Source organism: Doryrhamphus excisus, chromosome 19, assembly GCF_030265055.1.
Source record: "Doryrhamphus excisus isolate RoL2022-K1 chromosome 19, RoL_Dexc_1.0, whole genome shotgun sequence".
NCBI lineage: Eukaryota > Metazoa > Chordata > Actinopteri > Syngnathiformes > Syngnathidae > Doryrhamphus > Doryrhamphus excisus.
In genome coordinates this window covers 11,051,197-11,063,462 of record NC_080484.1, presented here as the reverse complement: position 1 = coordinate 11,063,462, position 12,266 = coordinate 11,051,197, and the positions used below count along the sequence as shown (strand labels likewise).

At 43.7% G+C, this 12,266-nt stretch overlaps 1 protein-coding gene across 17 annotated transcripts in view; it reads left to right on the top strand.

The window, feature by feature from the left end:
- The window catches only part of syne1a (spectrin repeat containing, nuclear envelope 1a), a 114,124-nt gene that overhangs the window by 4,927 nt on the left and 96,931 nt on the right, over positions 1-12,266 (top strand). For 15 of the 17 annotated variants that reach the window (XR_009120165.1, XR_009120166.1, XR_009120163.1 and 12 more), the window contains exons 1-2: positions 5,676-6,138; positions 8,671-8,732. Coding sequence is in view for 11 of the 17 variants with exons in the window: in XM_058056447.1 (XP_057912430.1) it covers positions 5,994-6,138; positions 8,671-8,732 (207 nt within the window). In the remaining 6 variants the exon portion in view is untranslated. Of the gene's footprint in view, positions 1-5,675; positions 6,139-8,670; positions 8,733-12,266 lie in introns of those variants that run through there. The other 2 variants (XM_058056442.1, XM_058056443.1) reach the window with 1 other exon arrangement.

The following is a 12,266-nucleotide window of genomic DNA, read 5'->3' as shown; positions in this document are numbered from 1 at the left end:
ATTCAGCTTCAGTTTCTGACGAAATTACAAATGCGGTCCCTAACCGCTACTTCAAAGTGTCAGAGTGTCTTTCCAAACTACATTTTGCCATCGATCTGTCCACTGAATTGAGCGTGAGGTAAAATGAGCTCTCTAGGCCACACTGATGCAGTGATACACTTCCCCTTGTGAATCGCTGTGCTGCTATCTCTGATGCTGTCTGTCAGATGGGTTGCATCAGATCCTTTTGATGGACGTGCGGCACAATGTGCTCACAGATAGCATCCCAACACCCCGACATGTGACCCACATTCAGCCTCTCTCGCTCATACTTTGCCTCGCTCTTATCTATCCCGCCCAGACACCTGCAGGAAGTCCCCCATTTTTTTGACCGACATTGTGTGATTGGATGGTGGAAATTTTGGCCTCTGGGCACCCTATTGAGCACTTTTTAAATAGAGGTGACCCCAGAGGGGTCAGCTAACCTGATAAGGTCTCGATTCTGACATTCCTGACTTTGTGGGAAAAAGTCATTCTTAGTCTTTATTGGAATTTTTAAAATCCTCGTTTTATTTCCTTCTAGGCCGATGTAAAATTGGGGAATTGGTGCCTGTGTCATGTATTTCCTCACAGGTAATTGGTACTGTAACATTTGCAGCATTTCTTGAAATGCTGCCTTTTCAACTGTATTAAAGAGCAGCATTTTTTTGCGATGGATTTCTGTGAATACACTATTTTGCGCTATTCTGCTGACTGTCGTATTTTTTTCCGTAGATGGGAAAACTGGGTTGAGTGGATATGTTTTGAGGAGGGCAAATAAATTTGTCATACTGGTTTGTTTGTGTGGTATTTTGCTGTGTAGGCATATTTTTTCCCTCCTAACTTAACCTTGCATTGCTCATCACAAAGCTCATTTTTTTTTGCCGTGTGTATGCAAGCAACCCCGCCTCCCCCCACAGAGACACTGTGACTGATGATATGTCTCACTCTGTTTGCCGTTGTTCTATGAACCGAAACCTCTGTTTTGGAGGTGAGAGACGAGGAAAACAGACATACACATGGCATTTATAGAGCCGGAAAATTTTTTGTGGAAAACGTATTGTACGGGGCGTACTATAACCAAGGTTTTACTGTATTTCAGTGATTCTTGTAGATTTTCAAAACCATTTTAAAATAGTTGGAAGATAGTACAATGTGGAACCTTTTCATGTTATACCCACAAAATCTGCAGAAAGCCTTTCTTGTGCATGTTGTCCCCTACAGTATTACTAAACAAAAAGATATGGGAGAGTATAGCTGGATGCTATTCTTTCACGCTAACCGAATTTACCGCAGCGGGCGTAGTGATTGAGTTAGTGCTGCTGACGCCAGTCCTTTCACTTACTTAGTGGTGCCTGTAATGTGCGGTGGTCCACTCGCTGAACCTGGATAAAGAGCTTAGACTGTCTGACCCACTCTGCACACACACACACACACACACAGAATGGTCACAAAATGTCATAATATTCTTTTAAAGCTGAATTGAGTGTCACCCTCAGTGCTGACTTCATCATGATTTGTTTCAATTGTCTGCTTGTCTGTGGATTGAAAAGATGGTGTTTTTCCATGATGTTCATCTATCAGAGGCTGGAGTGCCATTTTGCATGTGTGCTGCAGGTGCTGAAAGCTGTTTAAGACGTTATTGTCACCCTTCTTTTTATGAACATTAGGACACGTTTTGTCAGCTACTCCTCGGCACATCTGCTCCTGAAAAGGGAATCCCGGCGCTTGTTTGGATAATCACTTTGACTTGTGTCCCCCACCCCTCCAGCTCCCTCTTTAATGTGCGTGTGATTATTACTGAAATGTAATTAGCCATGCTAATGGGTCGGCATTTGGATTTCCGCCGCTTGCACACTTCCACACTTCCACGTTGGACCATAAATGAAGTGGCATGGCAAGGCTGAATGGACCCATGTTAGGGTGTTGGGCTTTAAGAGCTGTGGCAGGAAGTGCTTGAGTTTTTTTTTTCTTTAAATGAGGCATTGTAGAGTTGAAAGAGAAGAGCGAAAATCTAGAAACGAGCATAAAGACACCACGAGAGGAGCGTGGAGAGCGCCACAATCTGTGTAATTACTTTGTACAGTGGATAACAACAACAAAGCCACCCATTTAGTGCATGATAGCTTTCACGGGGACATTCCATTAATGTTGCGCTGCAGAGAAAGATGCATTAGCACCACGGAAAAAGCCTCTTGTCTTGCCTTTTTTCCTCTTTTAGTGAGCCACTGTAATTCTGACTGAAACTATTCACATGCACTCACATTATCTTTGAGCCAGACTCAACTCAAAGCGCAAGGTTGTAGATGGCCACTATGTATCCCCCACACATTTTCAGCATTATTTTATGCATTGAGAGTCAAAATTGTCACAAATAAAGCTCTAAACCAGTAATAGTAATGCACCCAATGTCTATGACTGCACCTCGCATTCTTGTCTGTGCCATTCACTTGCTACGTCGCCACTTTTTCAAGCTTGAGCAGGAGGGGAAGGACATGGAGCGAGGACTCAAAGCCCGACACACAGCTGCAGATACCCGCTGGAGAATATGTGTTATACTATATGTTGTTGAGGGGTGATAGTGGGAGCCAAACCAGGTGAAAAAGCAAGTGACATGTGTGACGTTAGCTAGCTACTGAGGAAGAGTTGCCGAGTGTTACCATTGTAACCACTTAGCATAGTTAGCAGTGTGGAGAGTGCCTGTGACTGGCGTGAGTTGTGGCTGACAGCAGCTCCTGTGTGATTGTAGTGAATGTAGTATTGTACAACACCGGTTCACTAGATGTCAGGAATGTTACATTGATGGGACAATAGTCAATTCTAATGTGTGAGTCTATGTAAATTCTTATTTATGTTTAAAGTATCATGAGAGATCAGTGTCCAGCAAGTTTATCTACCTCTGCATGCGCTTTAAAATGTAGATTGCTCTACTCAGCTGTGTGTTACACCTGCCGTACTGTTGTTTACCATCAACTCATCAGCAGTATTCATGCTGGCTGAGCGGTTTGACTTGATTACAACATTGGTTCTGTTGCTGCTGTTTTTTGCAATATACTTGTTACTGAGTGGCTACGTTTTTCTTGCCAGAAACTGTTTCACACAAACATGCCCTGTTGTTTAGTTAAGTTCAAGTTAAAAAAATGTCTTTTTAAACACAGGCTTCCAAATAGTAGCGTTACTTCTCCTTTATAGGTGGTGCTGTGCCCCTACACACGTCTGATAAGATTAGCTAAGCTGCTAAGAATTCACATCCAAATATCCTATGGCTAAAATGAGAACAGTATGAGCAAATAGCAATCCCTGTTCACTCTGCAGGAGATGTTTTTTTTTACTTTAATAGCTGAAAAGAGGCTGTTCCTCTCGTCCTCACCAAACCTTGCAGCTGTGCGGATGTACTGTAGCTGCACTGACCCACGTTCAACCTCTTCAACCTCTCTGGGCTTCCGGGCTCTTTGTTGAGGAAGCAGCTGAGGTTCTGTAGCCCCACTTCTTCTCGCTTATGAAAACCAGTAGAGCACTCCAGAGGGCTGCAGCCTGAAGGGTTCTGTTGGTTTATTCCAGTGTTTGTCCACATCTGCTCACATTCCTCCCTGGACTACCCCGGTGATTCCTAACAAGTCCCATCACTGCTCATCATCTTGCTTTGATTTTGTCCCGAGGCTGGCTTTTTTTCTCTCCTCACCCGTTGAAGCCTTCAGGGAGGCTACAGTACATAGTAGTTCATAGTATTTGTCAGTAGTTCCTGACATAAATTTCAAAATAACAAGTGGTTAGCACGTAGGCCTCACAGCGAGGAGACCCAAGTTCAATTCCACCCTCGGCCATCTCTGTGTGGAGTTTGCATGTTCTCCCCGTGCATGTGTGGGTTTTCTCCGGGTACTCCGGTTTCCTCTCACATTCCAAAAACATGCTAGGTTAATTGGCGACTCCAAATTGTCCACAGGAATGAAAGTGAGTGTGAATGGTTGTTTGTCTATATGTGCCCTGTGATTGGCTGGTGACCACTCCAGGGTGTACCCTGCCTCTCACCTGAAGACAGCTGGGATAGGCTCCAGCACCCCAGCGACTCTCGTGAGTATAAGTGGTAGAAAATGAATGAATGAATAAATGAACCACTTAATTTTTTTTTGCTTCAGCACCTTGGACAGCTCCACCACTCTTCTGCGCAGTACTGCAGAAGTAATCAAATGACATCTCTTTTAGCTTGACTGTTTTAAACAGAAACAACATGTGCTGATTAGCTAGTGTAGCCTCCGTCATTATCGTGGCTAAATGTTTTCGGGCTTATTTTCAGTCTATTGTAGTTCTCACCGTGCAAGGAAAGGCACTGTGCATAAGATATAAAGTATATACAATAGAGAGAAAGGTGAAATGGAGAGTGGACTTGCCTGAATAGGCCATGACGGCCTGTTTCATGGCTGTTCACGGCCAGGGAGAAGTGTCATATTGCGTGATTATCAGCAGATAGATAACAGACGACAGCTGCCATTGGTTATGGATGACTTTTATAATTAAAATCCCTTGCATGTGTATGGACGGCGGGACGGGGGGGTCACCCTAAAAGAACAAAAGAGGGAAATCGTACAACATGATGAATGGTTCTCTCATCTTTAAGGCTGATAGGAAATCCACTGCATGCTGCATGGTAATATTGCTTCCCGGCCTCTTCAATGGGAGATTTCAAAGTAGAGCTTTTGTGCTTTGATATTGCATCACGCTACTTGTGTGTGTATGTGTGTGTGTGTGTGTGTGTGTCAAAGGAGGGCCTGGAAGGCGAAACGCTGTATAAGTAAGAGGTTGTATGGGTCAGGCAGAGGTCGTGATGGAGATCGATGAAAGGAATAGTGATTCTTCTACCCTTGTGTCCGTGACGGGAGTAGTGTGAAGTAGTGTATTGAGTTTAGTATGTATAGTAAGAGTCTATGAGAATTGACCAAGTCAACCTCTGATTTGTTCACATTTGGAAACTTTTTTAACCAATAGGAAGTATAGGCCACATTCTTATCGATGTTGTGATATATATTGATATTTTGTCCTTTTCAAATCAGCCTCCTTTCAGTCAAGTGCGATTAGGTCAGTATAGGCGCTACTTTAGTTATTGCTAGCCTCAGCAAGTTACCGAGACGCTGATGCCGTCAGATGTAAACATTCCTAGTGCTTAAAATTGGACGTGTGGGAGCACTTTGACTTGTTGGAGTATAAAATACTCGCCAAAGTAATGCTAGCGGAGGCTATGAAGAAGCTGCAAAACAGACCATGCTTGTCTTGGAAGTGAGTTGTTTTGTAGAGTAGAGGATGAGACAGTGTCACAGTCATCGTGCACGTGATGCTGCAGGCTGTGTGCAAAAGAAAGTTGGCAGCCTGGTAGCGCAGCATGCCGTCAGCTCGGATGAGAGAGCAAGACGAGACAGCGTGTATTTGCGAGCGCCTGGAGCTCGCAAGGCATGCTTCCTGGATGCCATTGTGAGCAATGTTAGTGTAGAAAGAGAGCTCCCACTTCCTCCCATCCCGACCTGCTTGTGAACGGTGCCCCTCAATGCCACCAAAATGCTCTGTGACATCACACATTCCCGTGCTTTCTGATTGGCTGGCAAGTGGAGGGAGGCTTGGTACCCACTAGCCTACAGTAGGAAATGAAGAGGGAGGGGCTGAGGTGTTAGTGAGCGTGCTTGATAGAGAGAGAGACGGAGAGCGGCACTAAGCAAGAAAGATTGATGCTGAGGCAAGCCGGCGCTGCACACACACACACACACACACACACACTTACTCTCCCCACACACACACACTTTTTCACACTCCTGAGCTGCTTAGCAGGCAGGAAAAACACTTGACTGTTACTGCGGGACATGAGGACATTGAAGAAAAGAATCTGAAGAAGAACAGCCTCAAAGCAACAGTTCTCACAAAAAAGGTAGCAGCAAGGGCAGGCACAAGGGCAAAGTGTAGCCTCTCTCTCCTTCGCTTTTCTTTTTCGGATGTCCTTCCGACGCCCCCATGACAGCAGGTGGGAACAGAGGCGCATTCCGGGGTACGACATGGCAAGACGAGCAGGGGGCGACGCCTCCCCGAAAAAGAACGTATCATTCAACCTTGTGACCGGCTTCTACCGCTACCTGCGCGGTGAGTGAGTGTGCAGTCTGCCCGTGAGTTAAAAAAAGACAGTAGAAAGCATGGAGTGTGTGTCAGGGTTGTGTGACTTTAATATGGCACTGCAGTACATATGGTTAAGAAGTATTTGGACAATGAGTGTAGTTGCTGAAGCTGTGATTGGCCAAATACTTCTGAATGGAAGTGTATGTCAGTGTTTGGGCTTGGTGTGTGTGTCTTAAGTCAGATATTTGTTCAGCTGTGGAGAGCGGGTGATAGATATACTTTAGGGGAGGGGGTGCAGCATGAGCTCCATCTGTAAGGACTTATAGAGGGCGGGGTGGCAGGTTCGAGACCCACTGTGGACTCAAACAATGATGGTAATTTGGATGAGTTTTTGGAGAGATGCCACTGCATCAACTGCAGAAACTGATGAGTGTATTTGGACTATATGGACTATATGGACTATATGTGTGTACATGTTACTTAGAATGTCATGAACTTGATTATTCATACACAACAACATAATTAATAAGGTGAAATCATGTTCAGACTGTCAATATTGTTGGGTTTCTTTGCAGTTGAGATATTACATCAATTGTTTGACATCCGAACCTCTTATTGTAGGTAACTGAAAAGAAAGGGGCTAAACATTTTTTTCCTGTATGCGTATTTTAAAGTCATACAAGTAAAAATTTGCTCATATGACAGGAAGCCACCAAAATTCTTAACTTGTATTGTATTTGTATTGTATATTTCTTAGCTACCCTTTGTTGTTGTGTGATGGTTTTAGCATTCTTTGTATGATGACCTCTTGCGATTTCCAATGGGATGTTAGCTCTCTGTGAGTTTCTTCACAGCGCATGATTGGCACCTGTCAAATGAAGAGCAATTTTTAAAAGTAGAAGCGATTTTTTTAAACAATTTTATGATCACTGAATTGAGATGTTGTGTCATGTCATACGTGATGGTACTTGGAACTTGCAAATTTAGAGGCCTCTGAGTTGTACTTGGACTTCAAGACGTCTGAAGTGAGACTGGCTTCATATTTTGAATTCTGTCCAGATTTGATGATATTTGAAAAGAAAATGCTTTGGTTTGTCACCTAACTCTGCCACTTTCCACATTGAGTTTTCACTTCTGCTTCCTTCCATTTGTGTGGACTAGTGCTTGTTACCACAGCAACCACCATTTAATGATATTTCATTAAGATAAGAGACTAGCGGCTGTTGATGAGACTAATGATATTGGCTAATGCTGCCCGAGTAGGTAATCAAGAGTGGTAAAATGCCGCTCTAAGGCTTGCTTGCTGAGGTTGCCGTTTTCTTACCCCCTCCTTTGTGCTATTGAATGGATGCCAGCTCAAAGTCACCTCGTCCCACAGACCGACTGCACCACACACAGCCATCGATGCTCACCGTCAGGCGTGTTCTGTCTTTAGAATGGATGGTCGGGTGAAATCATTCCTTTACGATATTACCGGTCATCAATATTTGATCATTGCTGCAACCAATCAAAAGATGAATTCATCCAAGAGAGACCTGCTCACTGACTCGTTTTAGTATCTGCATTATGAATGAACAGCCCACTCACTCTCTGTCTGTCCCTCACACACACTCACACACCTGACTGCCCACTGTACCTGGTGACCCACTAGCCAACTTGACTTTAATCATATTGTCAGCGTATTTATTAAAGGAACCCAATATAGACGTCCCTCTCTCACTGATGACATCTCAAGGATATTGCAGTGTGCCGCAGACAAGATGGCAAGAAAAAACATTGTCACACTTGCCAGCAACTAAACTTAATAACTCCTGATTCTATCTCCAGTACCCCTGCATACTGTGTGCACATTTGATGGGAAATATTTATTCATAATCAATAATTCATCTTGTTTTATATTCATGTTTTATACTCATTTCAAATAACATAAAATACAATACAAAGTGTAACTAGTGTATCTCCCACAGCAAATTACAATGGAATGTTGACTACTAGACCTGAGGCTCAGAGCTAAATCTCCTCATACCGTACTTAAATGTGCATATGAAATTTAGTAACAAAATTTTCATCAATCATAATCAATCCAGTCGCTGCTTTGAAGGTACCAAAATTGATATGAAAACGAGAGGCTAACTTTACCAGCCTGAGGAACCTAACTCCATTGAAGTTCCTCATTCTCATTCTCAAAAACTCCAGAATTGTCTCATTTCTTTGTGTTGAAGCAGGATATAACTCGCCATGTTCACTCCACGCTGGTCAGACGTTGCTCGTATGATGATGTGTTCGAGGGCACTGCGTAACTCTTAATGTGAAAGTACAATAAAATACAGTATAAATACACTGAAAACATGAACATTCAACTTGAATTATGTTGTGTGTTTGGCTTTTTTGAGATGTTTAAATGTCAAGTTGCTCATTTCACTGCTTTAATATGAAGCTCTAAACAATTGACAACACAGATTTTGAGAGAAAGTAATAAAGTTATTATGACAAACAATATGACATGGTGTTATAATCCCCCCCTTTGTTTATGGCGACACTCTGGGCTCTGATTTACAGATGAGCAGGAGGCTGTGCAGAAACGGACGTTCACCAAATGGATCAATTCCCACTTGGCAAAGGTAAGAGGGCGTTTGATGCCAGCCGCCAACACTATTGTTGTGGGTCCTCAGTTCCTTATGCTTCTTTGTGTTTTTTTTTTCCTATCCTCCAGCCACTATGACATTAAGCTCTATTGCTCAAAAACACATTGTTGAGCCGGTCATGGGACCCACGTGCTGGCTTAGACGGTGCACATACACCAACAGGCACGCAAAGTTGTTATTTTCATCCTCCCGGTCTCATTTAGCTGGGAGCAAGGATTTATGCTCACTCTAATTACCACTTTCACATTACAGCAATTAACACAGCCGACAAGTTAACATCAGTTATTTAAAGTCTTGGTAACCTTTCCTCTCTTAATATGGAACTATTTCCATTGTTGTGGATACCAGCTTAATACGCACAGACAAACTGGAACTCAACACTGGACATCTGCACCTGATGCAGCTGCCAGACTGAAGGGCTTTATTATGAGCGTGTAATTGTTTTATTACACAGCATTAACTTGCACAATTTAACCCATTACCGCTTGGGTAGCGGGTCAGGAATGTGCGGACAAGGTAAATATGTCACAGTGCAACGCAATTAAGTTTTCTTTCAATCTGCTTTTTTTTTTCCTCGTTGACTTTAGACAGCTGTGGAGACCTTGAACCGTGCAGAAAATTCATTTGAAAAGGCAGCCCATGGAGAGGAACACTTGACATAATATAGGATATCATGGTTCCGGATCGTGCCAGCGGAAAATTATCCACGGCAAAATATATCTAAATGGCTTGAATCTTTAATAGCAGCAAAAGCAAACACATGGTTTATTTATTGTGTAGGATATTTAGGCGCACTGGGGTGGAGCCATGATCTGTTTTGGTTGTTTAGGAATGATTGGAGTGGCATGGTGGGCATTGTGGCACAAACAATTTTGAAATATCATCTGAATTATCAATATTTCCTAATAAATAGATATTCACAACACATACCACAAAGACATGCTTCCAAGGTGGCATCCCACTTCTGACACCATTGACCCCCTACCAAGGTGGGCCACACAAATGCCCCATTCTGATTATCCTAGTGCATGTAATGCACCTGGGTAACCTCTTCCAAAGGTTCTTTGGTCCATCCCACTTCTGACACCATTGACCTCCCTCCCAAGGTAGACCACACAAATGCCCCATTCCGATCATCCTAGTGCACCTAATGCACCGGGGTAACCTGTTGCGAAGGTCCTTTCAACTGGGCATGCCATGGTGGTCCATCCCATTTCTGACACCATTGACCCCCCCCACCCAAGGTGGGCCACACGAATGCCCCATTCCGATCAACTTAGTGCCTTAGTACCTTGTCTTCCAAAGGTTCTTTCAACTGGGCCTACTATGGTGGTCCATCCCACTTCTGACACCATTGACCCCCCCCCCAAGGTGGGCCACACAAATGCCCCATTCTGATCATCCTAATGCACCGGGGTGACCTGTTGCGAAGGTCCTTTAAACTGGGCATGCCATGGTGGTCCACCCCACTTCTGACACCATTGACCCTCCCCCCTCCCAAGATGGGCCACACAAATGCCCCATTCCGATCATCCTAATGCACCTGGGGTAACCTGTTTCGAAGGTCCTTTCAATTGGGCATACCATGGTGGTACATCCCACTTCTGACACCATTGACCCCCCTCCCAAGGTAGACCATACAAATGCCCCATTCCGATCAACTTAGAGCACCTAATACACCTGGGTAACCTCTTCCAAAGGTTCTTTCAACTGGGCATGCCATGGTGGTCCATCCCACTTCTGACACCAGAAATATGATTGAATGTCATCACATTGTGCAGGTGTACCTTATCTTTTGTCTGGCTTCTGGCTTCACAGTGCCATCCCTGCCTGTGATTTACTTCCTCATTTACAGTAGACACTTTCTCGTCTCGCCCTTGTCACCTAACAGCTGGTGTTGCCTTGGCGATACTGATTGGCCCACAATTGTCTTCAAAAACGTCTAAAAGTGCTTTGTGACGAGCTAGCAAGGTCATTAAGGCCACGGTCATAAAAGAGATGCTCCTCCAAAGAAAGCCTGTGCAGTGTGAGAGAAAGAGGAGCTTTAACAGTTGGTTTAGCAGTCGGCTCTCCGAGGGATAGATCACGCCCTCGGCTATGCAGATGATTAGGCCACTCCAGTTATCACAGGTCTTTAATTCAGCGCCTAAAGCCGTGTGATTAATCGTTAGGTGAGTTGAGACATGGCGTTGGCGTTGGGGGTGTTTTCTTTTCACCGTCGCTCCCCTTCTCCCTCACTTTTTTTTTTTTTTTAGTACTCCACAGGTATAACAAAAGGAATCTTCTCAGAGAATTTATGTGTGAGAACCGGTAATTCACAAAGACGATTAATGATTCTTACTACTGGGGGTATTTCACCAGATTAAGTTAGCAGTTAATACACGAGCAAAACCATAAAGATGTCTGAAGAGATACATTGTGGTTGGCTGCAACCTAAAATTGCTCTTCGGGGTTTCAGTTTGTTTTCAGAGTGACAACATTGAGTATCCAAGTTTGCGTTATGACAAATCCTCTCTGAGTGGGTTAAAGCTTAATTACAGAGTGGCCGGTGTGAGCTGGAGAGGTCTCGTCGTCACTGAGGCGTTTTCTAGGCAAACAGATTTACTGTACTCAGAGATGACTTAGCCAAGTGGAACCTCTTATGATGTTTGATTAGCCTCACAAACACACTGTATGCATATACTAAATACTGTATAGTAGGACTCTATTTCTGTACCCCAATATGTAGGGCTAATTACCTGGCCCCCGAGGCAATTAATCTACCCGCACCTGAAATGTAAAATCTTTTTCAAGCAGCACAAGTCAATTGTCCAGCACACAAACAGGGTACCACCCACCAATGCCAACCCACACACCTCTAAAGGTACAATCATGCACTTTTCTTATCTGACTCACTTTCATATGCATTGCTTGGAGTTTTTATATTCCCTGGTGTTAAAATGATTATGCAAAAAACTACCTGGTCCAAGAACCCATTAACATTGGCCTTGGCAGAGGTGTGCACCACCGCAGGCTGCACCTCAGATTCAGGCCCAAATGATAGTAATGATGCATAATTTCAGCATAATAAATTCTGACAATTTTTTGTCAGGATCTGCAGTTATCGGGACACTGGGGAGGTGGGGAGGGATCCGTTTTCACCACCAAATATAAAAATGTACACTATGATTTACATGTGGGTAGACTTTAATTTATCCTAATGCAGGGGTGTCCAAAGTGCGGCCCGTGGGGTCATTTGTGGAGCGCAGCTTGTTATTAATTGGTTTGTGGCACATTTTAGAAATAAAATTAAGCGACAAATGCAAACATGTTGATACTACAAACTTAGCTTAACTAATAATGTTAATATAAATACATCAAAATATTACAAATATCAAGGGGGAACCAAATATGGTTCCTTTATATCAATATGGCTCCTGAGTTTTTTTTTTTATTGCCCCCCACCCTGTGTCTCCTTTTCTGCTGATCTTGAGTGGGGAGTGCCTGGGGAATCAAACAAGAGCCCAGTGA